Raw genomic sequence first — 17392 nt, 5'->3', positions numbered from 1 at the left:
TGGCTTGACCACTTTAGAGCGCCTTGTTGTTGTGGCGTGCAAAAGCCCTGCGATGAGCCCATGAAATCAATTTGCAATTTGTGTTTGTTTTTAAGGTGAGTGTTGGTGGGCGGAGTCTCGTGCGCCGCACCTGCTTCCCATTGTCATCAGCTGAGTATTAGGATCAGCCCAAGGTCACGTTACTCTTTGCTTTGATGCCCTTTGCTGTTTGTTAGCTTGCTGGTGGGCTGAACATCTTGTTGAATGTAAGACTGACTTGTTTTTTTTTTCTACTCCTTGTGTGTGTTTGATTGAGTACCAAGGTTTTTGTTACTTAAACTCTTTGACTGCCAAAGACGTTTCATGATGATTAGTAAAATTCCAATGAATGGAATGCGATCTTTCATTTCGTAGCCACATTATATATGTAGTAAAGGCAAACGATATTCTTTTTGCCTTGAAAGATGAGTTAAAATGCTCAAAAGCGGCTGGCACTGTGGATTTTTTGGTTTTGTTTTTATAACACCTGGCAGTCAAAGAGTTAAATTTGCTGATTTTTGTGCTCTTTGCTTTTGCTAGTTATTTGTCAAGTCTATTTACTTTGGCTTGACCATTTTTTTGGCATCCATGATTCGCTGTGCATTCTAAACAGTATTTTGGTCCAAAAATTGTCTCTGCAGTGCCTCCATAATGTTGTTGAAAATAAAGCCCCCAAAGCCAGTTTGACTTTGCAACATGAAATCGGTAAACCTGTTTGATGTACGCTTACTTTCAAGGGTCCTTCAAATACAAGCGTGTTCTACAATTATTTTTTTTTGTCTTATTTACTTCTTAATTTCATCCACGTACTAATACAGATGGGTGATGCAAGGTGGCTGCAAATCGGACCACTCCCTTTCATTTCGCAACATGACATTTGTCGGTAATGTCTGCGTAGATGACAAAACGGTGCAGCTACTTGTGCTGCCTGATTTTAATATTCAGGTGCGATTGGAATGAAGCGCAGCAAAAACAAGTCTTTGTCATTTTAAAAGTCATGAACTAGATATTTTGAAAGAGTATTGGCCAATCTGGTAAACTTTGCCCCCAAAAGCCTGAGTCAATAAATTGACTGCCACCGTTTGTGTTGTCACTTGTGCTGGACAGCATAACAAAAGATGGCACTGAAAGGACTACTGGCTTGTCTCTGCTTGCTAGCAGGTAATCTTGCCACAAAGAGAAGGATCTATGTTTTATGTTTCAAAACTGTAAAAACTGTTTTTGTGTTTCTACCAGGGTTTCCCTACTCGCTTCAAGAGGAAATGCAAACAAAGAATTGCAGCTCTCAATTTCTGGAGGACCTAACAGGTGATCTCCAGGTACTTTTTTTTTTTCTTTTTTCTAACATGTCATTTACTTTTTAAATAAAAAGTGCAAGATATCATTTAAAAAAAAGAAGAAAAAAAATCATTATATTGGCACTTAATTACTAAGGACAATAGTTCTAGTGTGGAAATGAGTCCCAATATCAATGTCTGAAGCGACTTTCTGGACTTGTATTCAGTCAAAATGTAGCTCCGAATGTTATACACCAGGTGGCGGCAGAGTGCAGTATCAAACCCAAGTGGACCCCCCAGCAGAGGGCGGCCTTGCTTGTCCACATGAGGAATCTGACTGAGATGCTGCACACGCAACAGCTGAGCGGCAAGAACATCAAATGACTTCTGACGAGCTTTTTTTTTTTTTTTTTTTTTAAGGGCAATATCTCAATTATTTGATTAGTCAACAAGATTACACAAAGAGCATGTGCCAAGTGAGAAGCCATTAATTTGTTTCATGCAGTTACGGATAAAGGTGACAGTTTTTGATCGATGGTGATTAATTACATGTAAATGCCACTGAATGTATGTGTCACGTGAGACTTTAGCATACTGGACATCAAAGTGTAAGTCATTATTTTTTATATACTTATATATTTTTAGCTCATATCTATGATATTTATAATTATCTTATTTTATATATATATATATATATATATATATATATATATATATATATATATATATATATATTTATATTTTTTTTAAATAAATGTTCAGAATGCCAAGGTGCCGAGCCGGTGAAATGCCCGCAGCCCGAGGTTCCCGAAAACGGAGGCTTGGTGTGCGCCACGGTGGCTGCCAGGCGCTTCTGCAAACCCATGTGCAACCATGTAAGCATCGCGCAGAAGGGAAGAGGAGGGAAAAAAAAAACAAAAAATGCAACAACTGGGTGGAAAATGACAAATGGCGTTGTTGTTGTTGTCAGGGTTACGACTTTCAGTTCCTGAGGAAAAGCAGAGCGTTTGAAGAGTGCAGCGCAGCGACGGCTTACAAGTGGAGCACTCAGTACATTGGCGGAAACAAGCTGGCGGTTTGCCAAGGTGGGTGCGAGGAATGGAGTGACGTTTTTTGTTTTTTTTAAAAGGGTGTCACTGTTTACATATTGGCTGTGGTTATGCCACTCTAATTCTGCCATTTTGCTAAATGACTTGAGCAACAATATTGTCCGTCCTCACGCCTCTAGAAGTGATTCAAGTGGGCGGAGTCGAGACGGCTTACTTTCCCCAAGGCGAGGACTGTTTGACCACCAAGGGGAGCCAACAAAGCGCAAGCGACATCCTTCAAGACTTTATAGAGGAGACCAAGAATCGCCATGGAGCAAACGGCGATGTCGAGTCACTTTGCCTGCTGTGTGGATGAACAATAAAAACTTCAAAAGTTTACATGCTTGCTTTCTGGGGGGGGGGGGGGGGGGGGGGTTGTCCCCTCCCCCCACTCACTGCGTACACTTTGTTTCAAGTTTTTTTGTTTTTTTTAGCCTAAATCACCTCATGATGCAAAAGGTTAAAAAAAATTTGTTTCCCTCAATAAAATGATTTGGCAATATGGACTTTATGCTTTTATCTGAATTTGACCACTCAGCCGCTAACGTGTGCCACCATCCAATAGTTGAAAATGATCAAGGTAGTTACAATTAAGAATATACTGCATTTGCTTATTTTGATACATGGAAAAAAAAAAAAAAAAAAAAACGTAATTGCATTAGATAATTGAAATGTCATTTCTTTAGGTACATGTTAAATATCGCAATATCAATTGCTATATTCAGCAACTCTATCGCACGGTTTTCCAATATTGCGCAGCCCTATCTCAAACCTAATCTCTCTGCAATTGTCTATTGAGACACTCAAAGTATGATGTCCGATTTGGATATCCGGCCCCCACCCTCCATAATTTGGCAGCTCAGGCCAAACATTTTAAATCTTTAAAAACTGAATAATCTGGGACAGGTCCAACACAAAAACTCTGACATTCTAAATATTGCTCACAAGTCTGAACTGATGTCAACACCGTGCACCCCCACACATCGAATGTGCCTGCTACTGTGGACAAGTAACAGCCATTGCACACTAGAGGGCAGCATGGCACCACTTACTACACAGGCTGGCTCCACACTACAAAGACTAGAAATCCTTCTTTCCATTTCTCTTAGCCATGTGCAGGCATATTTGCGAGTATGTTCGAACATACTCGCCAGCCAAAAACGTTTACTCCACATTGGCAGCTCTACGCTTCCGTACCTTTGGAAGTAAATATCGCTCCCTGTTTTTCTTTTTTTCAGTGTGAGAGGACTGGAGAATTTAAATATCATGAAAGCCACGGTTACGGTAAATGAAATATTTTGTTTACATTATATGTCCACCGAGGGTCCACAAATTAACATCAAAGCACATCACACATGGCAAAAAAAATGTGACTGCATTGCACACTTTATCGAAAACAAAAAAAGAAGCAGTTGAACACCAGAAAATCACTGAGGATCATCTGAGAATCGTGCTAGTCAGATGGCTCAAAATCAATGTGATTATTGCGATGTATGTATCTTGCAATTGAATCGCTCTGCCAGAACATGTCGGCCTGCTTCGTCATGTTTCTTTCTTTTGCAAACAATGTGCCTCTTCTAAGGCTGCTCTCCACCCTTCCTGCTGTCCAACTTCTACGAGAAACGCATTCACAGGACGGCATGACTTAAAAAGTAACCCGGGTGTGGTGCAGCGTGACGTTACACGCGACTGTTGGCGTGTCAGAAAGACTCGAGCCTCTTTACGCTAGCTCGATCGCGTTGACGGCATTGAAATGAGTACGTACGTGCTGCAGGTGTTGCACTTCCATCTTGAGGGTCTCCAGGAGGAGCTCCAGATCTTGGTGCATCTCCAGCTCATTCCTCAGCCTGGCCAAGCAAAAAAATAAATACATAAATAAATAATTATATATATATATATGAATATATTTTACCCTAATCAAGCTTGATGCAGTTTGTTTTTTATCTGTGCTTTTTTTTTGTATTTTTTTTTTTATGTTTTAGTTACTAAACAAAAGCATAGTCATCTGTTAATGATTAAAGGTATTTTATTTCCAAAGCGAATATAGAATACACTTTAAATCCTAAATTGTCCTCAACTGAGTTCTCTGCTACGGTGCGGACCGGAAGTGTGGACAATGAGGTATCTCCAAGATGGCTGCTTCCGAGTTGATGACGCGGTCGTGAAAACGCTCTATTTAACACCTTCTCTTTGTGAGATGAACACACTCGAGGTTGACAACAAGGCACTCAAAAGCAGCCATGCGAGCGGACTTTCCAAAAGGGAAGATGCATTCAGGACATGAAGCCAGCTAGCAAGCTGCAAAGAATGGCTGCTCAGGCAAATAATGGCCCTCAAGTTTGCATGTAGTGGGGGGGAGGGGCAAGTATGTCACGCCGACGGCAACCGCTGTAAAACTGAAAATGGTGATTTGGAATCAAATCTCAGAATTTGCTTAACAGGGTCTTAGAGAGGATGACGGTTTTTTTTTTTTTTTATTATCTTACTTTAGCTATGTGACATAAAGCACAAGAATAACGATTGGCGTTTAAATGACTACCTGTGCTGGCGTGTCAATTGAAAGTGAGCACTGTAATCCTGTAATGTTCTGGTATTGACTCTCATTATGTAGCTAATGAAATATAGTGCGAATGAAAGGCAAAGCGGCGCCTTCGTAACAGCACAAAAAATGATGATTGCATTCTTTTCTTTTCTTTTTTTATTTCACTCCACAGCAGCAAGCAGATGTTTGAAGGTTCAAGAGCACATTACGCACCTCCATCTTTTCAATTGGAAAGTAATGAAACACATGGACAACTGCGCGGCAAAAATTACATTTTAGCAAAAGGGCAGCAGCGCCGCTTTTGTTTACTTTTATAGGCCATAAAAAGATTTTTATTTTTTTTTGATTTTTTGCAGGGGCACCGTTATGTTGTGCGGAATAATAACACCCCGGCCCTTAAAGATTGCCATTTTTCCATTGTTTATGTAACATTTGTGTACAAGCGGCGGTTGTCTTGTGTAAGCGGGAAGAAAAACTCCACACGCGCACGCTCCAAATCCTCCATCGTGTTCCTTTGTGAGAGTGGGGGAAACAATGTGCACACTGAACACTTTCTGAGCACTCATTCAAATTGACACGCATTCAATTTCCACCAGTCGATACGCGGGGGGTTAAATATGCCTCTTGAAGAGAGAGCGCGGCCGGCGGCGGGATTGATGGCTCGTGATCGTAAGAATGAGACCGGGCACATCCTCAGCACTTCCTGGGGGGTTGTTTGGGTCATGAAGGGCCGGCTTTTAATGAGGCTGATGGATGAACGGGACACGCTAAGCACATGCGTGATTTAGGGTCAGTTCAGGGATGGGGGGGTCGACCAAAGCCAATAGCGTGATAAGGACACGAGAGAAAACAACCGAGTTTTTTGCTCCTCTTTCATTCAAACTTTGACAAAAACATTGTTTCATATCAATTACAGCATATGACCAAGACAGATTATATGCACGAGATATGACAGAATAGGTACAATAGTTTTGATACAGTAGTTGCAATTCATAAAGTAGATCAAATAGATTGGATATGAGATATTACAGACATGAATTGACAGCAATAGATTGTCAACTTCATTGATAATTATTTTGATAAATAAACATTTAGAGACCTTGTTTCATGTGAAATTGGTCCAAATCCTCAAAATGTCAGCTAGACTCTCAACAGTAAATATTCTCAGATTTCTATTTTAGGATTAAAATAAAACATTTGTCTTTTTAATTTGGAAAACAATTATCATCATTCTTGCCTATTTAAGTGAAGTCAGTAACTGAATCTAAATTAATTTATGTATATGCCAATCAAGACATTTAAATGCAGCTGACTAAGATGATGGTATATTGTAAATAATGGATGGATAAAAGAGTAGGAAGAAGTACAAAAACTTCTCCCTAATACTTCTATCATGATTATATAATATGTACGACGCTATTTCACTGTGTCCAAAAAGTATTTATCTCACCAAAGTGAATGCTGTATATAAATGAATAAATGGCAAATCTTGTATTTATTTTTTTCTTTCTTTCTTTTTAAGCGATGTGGCATTAGCAATAACAATGTGCCTTCTTTCCTTCCTTCCTTCCTGGAAATGCATTGATTTTCTGCCCTTAATGAAATAAAGGAACGTTGACCTGGTGGAGCACCGAGAGGCAACAAGCGGTCGCATTCATTCCGCTAAGTCGACATGACAAGTCACGTCACGTCGCCAAAAGTTGTTCTCCATTTAGGACAAAAGAAACATCGCCCGGCTCCGACTCTTATTGAAGGCTAAACCTCGAATACAGCTGCAGAGGCCACCTTATTCTAGTCTTACAAAAGACGATCCGTTTCAGTTTACAATTCAACGTGATCTGATTTTAAAGGGACAGCAACATGAAAAATCAAATTTTTTGTTGCTTTTAGCCGTGCTAAAATGCTAATTCATCATCAAAAACATCTCTGAAGTGGTGTTTTCCTCCATTTTCTCCCCTCTATGAGAAATTCTCGGTCATTCTGCTTTTATTCAAAGTATATCCCTATTTCTGTTCCGATGATGGACGGTTCCGTTATGTTATATTTGGCCTGCTGCGACGCGTCCTCGCTTAAAAGCTCCAACCTGCACGCCGCCTCCTCCTCCTTATTGAGTGGGTGTCAAAAAAAAAAAAAAAAAGCTTGACAGCCTCGACGGCGTGGCCTCAGCGCTCGCTCCGCATGGAGACGGAATGAACGACAAGTTAATTATGGCCAAATGGGCTTTTTAACATTGCTGGAAAAAGGAGCGGCGGGGGGCCAGCGGGACGCCGGCAGCCAGTCGCAAAGCCTAATTGCACTTGTCTTGAAAAAGAGAGATGGATTTGCAGCTGCGTCTGTTCGCCGTATTTAACGTTCGAGACGGGGCTGCTGGCTAGATGTCCGGCGTTTATTAGGAAGCGAGCGCCCCGAAGAAGCAAGAGAGGACTCGCTTTCACGAGCAATTAAACATCACTGCACACTCGGCCTGGAGTACTTCAACACCGGGACGCCTCCTCACTGCCTCTGACGCACTGCTGAGCGGATTCCTTTTGACTTGTCGTTGTCAAGAAGCTCTTGCTTGGTCTGATACGATTTCTATGCCAATTGCTACATCTTTTTTTTTTTTTTTTGCAAATCATACGCAATTCATTTTAACAGAAGCACTATTTAAGCGTATATTTATTTTTCTATATTCAGCATAGCGTTTATGTTTAAAGATTGCATAACGTGACAGCTGCGTCATTGTGTTATGATGTTGGTGTAGTATGCTGTGTATGCAGTTATTATGCTTCTGCAGGTGAGGGGAGTCATGGTGCTAAGTGGTAGGGTTTATGCGGTTACTATGTCCCTTATGATGACAATGTCATGATGATGATGATGATGTTTTAGCCATATTAGCCACTTTTAGTTGGCAAGTTTTACACTGTTACTATGTTCCTTATGATGACGGTTCAGCTGTATTAGCCACTCTTAGTTTGCCGGGTGTTAGGCAGTTACTATGTTCGTTATGATGACATTTCAGCTATATTAGCCACTCTTAGTTTGCCAGGTGTTACGCAGTACTATGTTCCTTATGATGATAATGTTTTGTGATGAAGTTATCCATTGCTATGCAGTTGCTATGCTCCTGTATTTGTCACTCTTATTTTAGGTTCTGTATTTGTGACTCGTATTTTGACATATATATATTTTTTTTCAATACACATGGCCTACTAAACTACTGTTCTATTTTGGTGATTATGGTGGTAAAAAAAAAAAAAAAAAAAAACGTAGTAAAACAACCACTGTTGCGCAATGTTTGTCATGTGTCAATTTCTTTTTGAACACTCACGTGACTACGGAATCGTCGGTGTGCGCTTTCTGACCGGCAGCCTGGGCCCGCAGAGCCGCCGTCATCTCTTTGGCCTCGCTCAGCTGCCGCTCCAAATCTAAACGATAGATTTGAGATGACAGATCGGAGACTGGTTTTGGATCGGACATCCGACGCGGGTTGCACTGTAGTCGACCTGCGCGTATGCTTTTGAGGGCCTGCAGTTCGAGCTGGAAACTCCGCTTCTGCGCCAGCAAGTCGCTGGTGTGACGGTTCCTTTGGATCATCTCCTCCATTTCTGAAAAAAATGGCACAAAATAAAAAAATTTTTTAAAAAAACGAAACGAGAACATGGTGTGATGTGGGTTGGAAACGTCACAAAGGAAACATTGTGTAAAAAGTGTGAAACAGTGCACACATGAATGAGAGCGGCAAAACGATGACGGTTGCACATTTCTTTCGTGGCACTCGATTGACTATTTGGGCACAAAAAATCTCATTCGTTCACAGATCAAATACGGCCTAGTAGGGCTGGGAAGGCGCAGGCATTAAAAAGTAAAATGTCAAATTCTTTTCAACAAAATTCAATCTTTGATTTATCATTTTCATCATTTTATTTCCCTTCACTTGTCACAAAAAGTACAACAATGACATGATTCTTTTCTCTCCCTTTTCTCTCCTGATAGCAAACAAGCTTTGATTTTTATTTTTTATTTTTTCCCCCAGCCAATTTCATTCATTCATTCCCAGCTCAAATGCAACCGAGCAGGGATGGGAGATCTGCGCGCATTCAAGTAAAATGTCAGATTCTGTTTGGTCAATTTTTTTTTTTTTTTTTTTTTTTTTTTGCTTTTTGTTGTAGACACTTTATGAAACAAGTTCATTTCTTTATATGACATTATATCTTTTGTGTTTTGACGGAAGAGGATTAGGGCCAGTGAAGCGAGGGGAGAGAAAAAAAAAAAAAAAGTTTAGACTTTATAAAGTCAGAATTCTGAGAATAAAATCAGAATTTTCACTTTAAAGTCAGAATACTGACTTTATTCTCAGAATTCTGATTTTAAGGTCAGAATAATAGTAGCATGAATAAAGTCAGAAATGGGGCTTTATTCTCAGAATTCTTACTTTAAAGCGAGAAGACTGACTTTATTCCCAGAATTCTGAGAATAAAGTCAGAATTTTGTCTTTAAAGTGAGAATTCTGAGAATGAAATGAGAATCCTGCAAACTTTTTCTTCCCCTCTCTTCACTGGCTCTAATCCTCTTCCGTACAACACAGTTTTAATTTGTCTTTACCAAAAACATGTCAATAAAAAAATGGAGCACATGAATGGCATTTGAAGAGGTGAAATTGATTCTCTCGACAACTACCGTAAATTGTGTCGCAAGCTTGGCAAAAGAATGAAATGCCACTTGTAAGTCAAGGTACCCCCTTTCTGGCCTGAGCAATTCAAGACAAATGCATTGAAAAAGTTGAGTGGCTATGAACCACCTTTGTACAAAGTGTCGACCTCCATGTCCAGGTTGAGGGCCTCCATGCGGCTTTGACCGCCCGCCTCCGTGCCCGCGCACAGACTAAATTCACCGTTGAAGCTCCAGATCTCCCGCAGGAACTTTTGCTCCTCGTCTTTAAACGCCGCCTTCATCCTCGCCTGGTGTGTACAAGGTCAGAAAAACGCAATAAGGGCATTCACTTGATCAAGATGACATGACCGGGTTGGCGTATACCAGACGTTGTTGGAGGCGAGCCTTCTCGCCGAGGAGATCCTCGGCCCGCCCGGCTATCTGCTCGTCACATTTCTTCGTCAAGTCCCGCCGCAGCCTCATCGTGGACAACTGCTGGCCCTGAAGCACAAACAGCTCGAGAATAAGGGTGGGGAACCTCACGATACGATAGCGATACGCGATACAAGGCTCACGGTAACGATTATCTCACGATATGACGATACTAAGGGGTGGAACGATACGGGTAAACCACGATTCGATACTGTGACGATATCTGGCTCACGATATTGATAAAATCCCGATACATGATATCTATGATTTTTTTTATATATTGTAAAAAAAAATTGCAATATATCACGACATGCGACTGAAAAAGCCAACAAATGCCAGCCAATCGCAGGGCAGACACAGAGACGAACAACCATCCACACTCACAAGCACACCTCGGGACAATTCGGAGCACCCAATTAACCTGCCATGCATGTCTTTGGAATGTGGGAGGAGACCGGAGTATCCGGAGAAGACCCACGCGGGCACGGGGAGAACATGCAAACTCCACCCAGGAAGGCCGAAGCCTGGACCCAATCTTGCGTCCTCAGTACTGGGAGGTGGACTAACCAACCACTCGGCACATCGCACTGGGGAAATTTGCTGATCCGGCGCGACCACCCAGGAACAAGGAGTCGCTCTCGTGAGCTGCTGCGGCGTGATGGCATCTCACGGCGCTGGCTAATGTTATCCGGTGGAAATTAGGCATTGATCCGACGTCGGCACTCGCCATCGATCCGCTAACAAGTGGGAGAGATGAAGTGTTTGAAATCATAAAGTGGATCAGATCATCAATATGCCTGACTTGCACTGCTGACGCCGTCACTTGACATGGATTACCTCTTCAAAGCAGAAACGCATATTTCAGTTTTATATTGTGTTCCTCATCACTTTTCGTAAAATGAATTGCAATTTTGACCGTGATTTTTTTCCCCTCCCAAAATGACACCATCTGTAGGATACTTATTTCTAATGTTAATGTTGAGTTAATGAGCTTAATGCGTGGTCCAATTAACCCTTTCCAAAATAGTAATAATCCCCTGACGTTTGGCCGATGAAATGCCAATATATTCCTACTTTCTTATGAAACAGTAACTACTGGAGTCACTCCAAACGATGCGGTGTTTTTGAATACTCATTTGATAAATATGCTGCTCACCTTCACGTCAAGTTCTTCAGTGGTCTTCTGGTACGTTTCTGCGGCAACTTTCAACTGAGACTTGCACCTGACGATGGCTGCTTTCACTGCAACAAACATGAAAACAATACGGCATTGTACAAAAAATAAATAAATATATATATATATATATAAATATATATATGAGATAAATGATTTGTGTGTCTTCAGAGATTTTGAACCACAATTTGAAACACACACACGTAGAATGCTCATAGACTGTAACAGCGCTATGCTAACAAGGCTAGCTAGCATTTAGCAACTGAGCGAGTCCATTTTAGGCACAATGAGGAGAGTACAAGACTCACCTTCTTTTAATTTTTGAGTCTGCTCGCTAAAGTGTTGTTCTGCCAGGAGGATTTGGTGAAAGAGTTTGTCCAGACTCATCGTGGATGTGCCGAGGTCTTAAAAATAAAATAAAAAATATGAGAAGAAACTCTCCCAGGTACCTTTCAACGTCAATGTTTTTCATCAGAACAGTTATGAGAAATATTTCTTTGAAGGCTGAAAAGTTACCCAAGTTTTGCTTTAAGTAATCAAATTGTCTAAATTCACTTAGGAACGAATTTAATATCATTAAACTGTTGTTTATTTCTGTTTACACAAAGCTTCCCATTGATACAAACCTTTTGAAGAAAAACGCTTGAAAGCTGTGGGATTTAATGGCCGGAAATTAGCACCAACCTAATTACATAACTATAAAATCAGTTAATAGTTGAACATTTGTCAGTTTATTTTCACAGACATACCCAGTAAGTCAGTTAGCCATGACGCACCTGATAATTAAACACAATTAGAATAGAGCCAACTAACACTATTGCAGAGGAAATCAAACGTTGGTGTTTTATATCGAACTTTTTTTTGTGTTTTTTATCAGCTAATACTTGTACCACTTTCGCTTGACGTGAAAAGTTGTCAACAAGCTAAACGCCTTTAGCAAGTTAATTAAGCAACAGCTTTGCTGCTGCTCCATTGGCCGCCTGTCACGTAAATTTCCGTTCGGGTGTGGGCGGGGGCTAACGAACACATGTAATATGTGCTTTAAAAGCACCTTCAACTTTTAAACCATACCTGTCATCACTAAAACATCAATGAACTACCAGGAAGATGTTGTTGTTTATTTTTGAAGTCCCATGTTTCACAGTTACGTTTGTTACTCACCGCTGCCGAGAACATGTGGTGGCACCGGAACTTCCTGCCAAATAATGCCCCACTTCCGTCAGTCGACACCGGGACGCTTCATTAAGGACACCTGCGTGCTCCAAATATACTATTATTTGTTGATATTTGTAAGGTTGTGTATCTTCTTTTTTTTATATATATATATAATTTTTATGCATCACAACTTGGATTTGTTTTCTCTCATTAGGTTGACAAATGTAGTGGTGCGTTTCATAGTTTTACGACTTTCTCGGCTCAGTTACAGACATTTATTATGCTATAAATGCATAATTATAATTGCCCTCCCGCCCTTTTTAGCTATATTTATTAAAGTTTGTTCTTGTAAATCCGAGGTTGGCAGTGTATCAAGCATTACAATGAGTCGTAATATTTGCATTGATTTAGCGGTGTTTATCTAGGGGCTTTTTTTAATTTTATTTTTTAGTAAAGATTTTTTTTTTTTTACTTCTTTTTTTTAATCTTAATTCTATTTCTGTTTTTGAAATTTTTTTTCCTGTTATTTTTTTCTAATATATATTTTTCTGCCATTAAAAATATTACGAAGAACGGGTTTGGTGTTAAAAACAACAACAAAACAAAACACAATAAAAAAATACTCAGAAAAACAGGATTTTTTTTTTTTTAAAAAGTGAATTTGCTTTTACTGATGTATTATTCTTTGTTCATTAATTTAACCTCGCCTTGAGCTCCTGTCGGGTGCTTTACCCCAAAAGAATCGACAGATGGCGCCAACGTCCGCCGTGTTACGACCACGCTTCGGACGCGGACTCGCTTGCTTTATATTCGCTATAAATATACAAATTGACGTCGTTATGCGTGCTATATATGATATCTACATTGGCATGCGCGTCTTTATGGTTTGTAACACGATAACCGTGCAGCTGAAAGATGTCCAATTACAACCAAAAATAACTTGTCACAAATACAACTCTGCTGTGTTTTTTTTTGTTTTTGTTTTAATGTACGCAAATGGGGTTCGGCAACTTAATGAAACACTCCATAAATGCTCCGAATGGTCCTTAGAGTGCAGCAAATGATACTTTGGAATAAAGAGAAAAAGAAAAGGTAATTTTCATTACGCGCGCGCTGGGACCGCGATGCTCATGAAAGATAAATATGTATTTGTGCTCGTAACGTAGGTCGTGCAGGCTGGCACTTCTTCTTCTTCTTCTTCTTCTTCTTCTTGTGCTTGTTGTCGTTGTTGCGCGCGCCGCGCGCACTGGTGGTCGCGCACTTGAGAGGGGGGAAAAGCTGGCGGCGCTCTTGCTGCTTCAATGCGCCACTTCGCGCGCTCAGACGTGACGTGACGCGAGCATCCCGCCGGACGACTCGAGCAACACGCGAAGCGGGACTTGCTTCCAACAAGTCCACGCGAGTCAAGGGGGATTCTCTTTCTCTTTCTTTCAGTTTTCGTGGTTCTTTTGTTGTTGTTGTTGTTGAATGTGCGGTCATGGAATTGCTTCCCGTGGATTTCAAGTGAGGCCAACTTGTGCGCATTTTCTTCTTCCAACGAGGCTCGCTTGCTTGTTGTCGCGCGTTGAGGAGACGATGATGCTCGCTGGATTCTGTCTTCTTCTGCCTCTTTTAGGTATGCACACATCTCAACATATTTTGTTTTGTTTGTTTTTTGGTCTTGGCTTGTGAAGGCTGTCCATCCCTCGGTTCGTTCTTTCCAAGGTCCGATTAAGTGCGACGTCAGAAAGACCACAAAAAAGAAAAAAAAAAAAGTCAGCGAACAGGATGATCAACTTTTGTCCAAAGAAGCTTGAATGCTCCCATAAATGGTCTTGTAAATTGTTACAAATTGGATGGGAATGCTTGCACACTTTATATTGCTCAGTGTTTCTATTGTTTTGACCTTTACAAGATCCACCGATAGATGGAAAAAGATCAGCACTTGAACAAGTTCTCGATGTGTCGTTATCGTAAATGATGCATGGCAATATCAATGAAATGAAAATGCTGTGATGGCAAATCATACAATATGAGAAGGAAAAAAAAAGGTTTTTAAGTCTTGCCTTTCACCAAAACGTCTAACAGTAAATGTAAATGTTGTTCCGAATGTATACTATTACAAAAAAAAGGACACTGATATAGCGTTAAGAGGTGTTTGTAATATGGCGACGCTTTTCATAACCATTTCAGAAAGACGTGGACAAGACATCATACAAAACATTTTATGAATGGAAATAATGCTGATACTGAGACTTATTTGTATATATATATAATAGGGCTGCACAATATATCGGGAAAAATATCGATATCGCAAAGACATGCAATAAGGTCACAGACGGAATTTGATGCTTTGATCTGAATTTGACTAGTTAGCCGCTAACTATTATCGTGATATAATTACAATTAATTAACTAAGAATATATTGAGTGTACTGCATGAAAAAAAAGCAATTCTTTCATTAGATCATAAAAATGTAATTTCCTTAGGTACATGTTAAATATCGCAGTAATGTTGATATCGCTATATCAGCAACTCTATCGCATGATATTCCAATATTGTGCAGCCCTAATATATATATAAATACAACAATCTCGCTTAACGATTAATCGGTTATGAGAATAGTTGTCGATTAATCGATTAATTGTTGCAACTAATTGCTTTGGCTCCATTTGATGGCATCTTTGTATCAAACACGTATTTTGTTCAATAAGGGGAGGAGCTTCATTCATAGAAAACAAGTGCTTTGACGCCCTCTTGTACAATCTGGAGGCAATTACGAATCTTTTCATGTTTTTTTTTTTTGCAAGAACAAAAATGAGGAAATTCCTGGCGGTTAACCAACATGCACCATTGACGTAGCGCGACAATCGATCCTAATCAAGCGCCCCCCTTTCCCAGATGGACTGCACGGGGCCGAGGAGGGCGGGCGGGCGTCGCGCATGGACTGCGTGCGGGCCAGCGAGCAGTGCCTGAAGGAGGCGCCGTGCAGCAGCAAGTACCGCACCATGCGGCAGTGCGCCAAGGAGGGCAACTTCAGCGGGGCGGCGCGGCGCGACGCCCACGACGAGTGCCGCGGCGCCGTGGACGCGCTCAAGCGGAGCCCGCTCTACAACTGCCGCTGCAAGAGAGGCATGAAGAAGGAGAAGAACTGCCTGCGCATCTACTGGGGCATCTACCAGACCTTGCAAGGTGCGCCCGCCAATCCTCCCTCCTTTCGTGTCTGCTAGTCTACGTGTGTTGCGCACCGTTTTTGTTACAATATCTGTCGCTTAAGCCAAGTCATGTCAAGTCAGTTGAATTCTTTTAAGTCATCTTTATTTCTGTCGCACTTTCAAAAGAGGAACAACATAACATACAACATACATATTACACAGATGCTATATCAAGTCACACCAAGTCATATCAAGTCAGTTTCATGTATTCAATTGATTTAGCACTTTCAAAAGGGGAACAACCTATGACGAATGAACCACCGCTTGTATCCAAAAACTCCCAAGTCACTCTTATCTGAAGGTGCCACTGTGATTTTTCTAAAAACTCCCTGCCAACATTCAGCGCTCATATTTCAAATCGGTGCTCACAAGCCAAAGCAAAACAACTGACCGAACGACAGCTCGTACCTCGAATAACTCCCAAGTCACGTCACTTGTGTCTCAAGGCGCCACTGTCATTTTTCTATTAGTTCATTGCCAACATTCAGCGCTCATATCTCAAGCTGGTGCTCACAAGCCAAAGCAAAACAACTGACCGAACGACAGCTCGTGCCTCGAATAACTCCCAAGTCACGTCACTTGTATCTCAAGGCGAACACTGTAATTTTCTATACGCAAAAAGGGAGAAAAAAAAACATTTTTTTATCTTAGATATGAATGAATGAATGAATGAATAAGTCGTATTTCAAGGCCGTATGAGTTAAAAGCGGAAATGTCCCAAAAGTAGCGCAGGGCTTCATATCCACAAGCATTCCAGCGCGATCATGACCAATCCCTTCAAAAAGCGACCCCCCCCCCTTCGCCCCCTTTTACACGGTTTTGCGGAGGCGAGACGCCCTTTGACCTCTTCAGTCGCTTTCTGCGGACATAATGGAGCTTGAAGGCCCCGAATGCTGGCCTGCTTCCAGCTTTAAAGGCTGCACGAGGAGGAGGATTGGGGGGGGGGGGGGCGGGATTCGGTCTGTGTATGTGTCGGGGGGGGGAAGGGCGGCAGTCGGACAGTAAACGCCATCCCCGTCCGTCCGTCCGTCCGTCCGTCCGTCCCCGCAAGGGAGGCGACTTCCAGTTGCGCGAGGCTGCTGACCAACCTGCCTAATCGAGCGTGCGGCCAGCGTGGATATCGACTGACCCACATAAGCGTGTCGCTCGCACGCACGCTCGCACGCTCGCACGCACGCACGCTCGCACGCTCGCACCGCAGCCATAAACAACGAGCCGATATGCACACCAGACACGTCGACACGAGGGATGCAACGATAACGGCAATATCGTGATACCGCCATATTAAAACCGCCACAATATATCGTCGTCGTCTTCATGTCACGATATGAAAAGTGGCACATCTGTTAACTCATTCAGTCCCAAAAACATTTTTTAAATATTTTGTCCTTCCCTCCCAAAAACTTTTTTTGTTTTTTTTTTTTGATGCAAAAGCATACATAACGCTTTGATGCAGCTTCTGACATGAAGAGTGAAAAGTTAGGAAGTGTTCCTTTAGTTTTGCTAGCTAGCTACATCTACCATTAACAACAACCGCCGCTATACTTGACTCATTGAACACATTTTCAGCAGTGAAAAGTTAATATTTTGTCCAGAATGAATTTGATTTTCATGTATAATGTTGAATACCTTTAAAAAGTCATTTTTTGACTTGCTGTCGACTGATGATGACATCACATGTGCCGAGGAAGTAGGTAATGGACAATCATGGCTCACCTGTTTTCTGGATTTGGTCAGTAAACTGAGCCATGATTGGTCGTTACCTACTTCCTCAGCACAGCTGATGTCATCATCAGTCGACAGCAAGTCGAAAAAATTACTTTTAAAAGGTATTCATTGTACATGAAAAGTAATGAATTTACCACATTAATTATATTTTT

The 17392-nt window shown here is 41.3% G+C and overlaps 3 protein-coding genes across 6 annotated transcripts in view; 2 read left to right on the top strand and 1 right to left on the bottom strand.

Annotated features, from left to right (window-relative positions):
* Positions 1-130: 130 nt before the first annotated feature.
* On the top strand, positions 131-2722 carry LOC144001401 (uncharacterized). Of its 2 annotated transcripts, XM_077495676.1 has the most exons (7): positions 131-245; positions 1126-1179; positions 1255-1337; positions 1554-1662; positions 2058-2170; positions 2266-2380; positions 2524-2722. In XM_077495676.1, the coding sequence occupies exons 2-7, from the start codon at positions 1137-1139 to the stop codon at positions 2697-2699; spliced, it is 639 nt and encodes a 212-aa protein (XP_077351802.1). In that variant the 5' UTR covers positions 131-245; positions 1126-1136; the 3' UTR covers positions 2700-2722. The 2 variants fall into 2 exon arrangements, with proteins under 2 accessions (XP_077351802.1, XP_077351803.1); XM_077495677.1 differs by lacking the exon at positions 1126-1179 and having other exon boundaries at positions 139-245.
* Positions 2723-3652: 930 nt separating this feature from the next.
* Positions 3653-12312, bottom strand: LOC144000862 (coiled-coil domain-containing protein 172-like). Its single transcript, XM_077494567.1, has 9 exons — positions 12235-12312; positions 11472-11567; positions 11146-11231; positions 9942-10058; positions 9706-9865; positions 8411-8512; positions 8236-8332; positions 4149-4230; positions 3653-3996 (listed from the first exon to the last, which is right to left on the bottom strand). Exons 1-9 carry the CDS (start codon positions 12239-12241, stop codon positions 3961-3963), a joined length of 783 nt encoding a protein of 260 aa, XP_077350693.1. The 5' UTR covers positions 12242-12312; the 3' UTR covers positions 3653-3960.
* Positions 12313-13524: 1212 nt separating this feature from the next.
* Positions 13525-17392, top strand: part of gfra1a (gdnf family receptor alpha 1a) — a 52945-nt gene continuing 49077 nt past the window's right edge. The window contains exons 1-2 of one of the 3 annotated variants that reach the window (XM_077494564.1): positions 13525-13933; positions 15199-15489. In XM_077494564.1, the coding sequence (XP_077350690.1) occupies positions 13786-13933; positions 15199-15489 (439 nt within the window). In that variant the 5' untranslated portion in view covers positions 13525-13785. Of the gene's footprint in view, positions 13934-15107; positions 15490-17392 lie in introns of all 3 variants that reach the window. The other 2 variants (XM_077494566.1, XM_077494565.1) reach the window with 2 other exon arrangements.

This window comes from Festucalex cinctus, chromosome 14 (assembly GCF_051991245.1).
Source record: "Festucalex cinctus isolate MCC-2025b chromosome 14, RoL_Fcin_1.0, whole genome shotgun sequence".
Taxonomy (NCBI): Eukaryota; Metazoa; Chordata; class Actinopteri; order Syngnathiformes; family Syngnathidae; genus Festucalex; species Festucalex cinctus.
This window is presented reverse-complemented; position numbering and strand designations above follow the sequence as displayed.

Bases quoted from the DNA above. Each gene is read 5' to 3' on its own strand.
- LOC144000862 (XM_077494567.1), bottom strand. The intron at 11,232-11,471 runs GTGAGTCTTGTA...TGTTTGTTGCAG, and splicing joins GACTCAAAAATTAAAAGAAG to TGAAAGCAGCCATCGTCAGG. The intron at 9,866-9,941 runs GTATACGCCAAC...TGTACACACCAG, and splicing joins CTCGCCTCCAACAACGTCTG to GCGAGGATGAAGGCGGCGTT.
- LOC144001401 (XM_077495676.1), top strand. From the start codon at position 1,137: ATGGCACTGAAAGGACTACTGGCTTGTCTCTGCTTGCTAGCAG. The intron at 1,338-1,553 runs GTACTTTTTTTT...GTTATACACCAG, and splicing joins ACCTAACAGGTGATCTCCAG to GTGGCGGCAGAGTGCAGTAT. The intron at 2,381-2,523 runs GTGGGTGCGAGG...TCACGCCTCTAG, and splicing joins CAAGCTGGCGGTTTGCCAAG to AAGTGATTCAAGTGGGCGGA.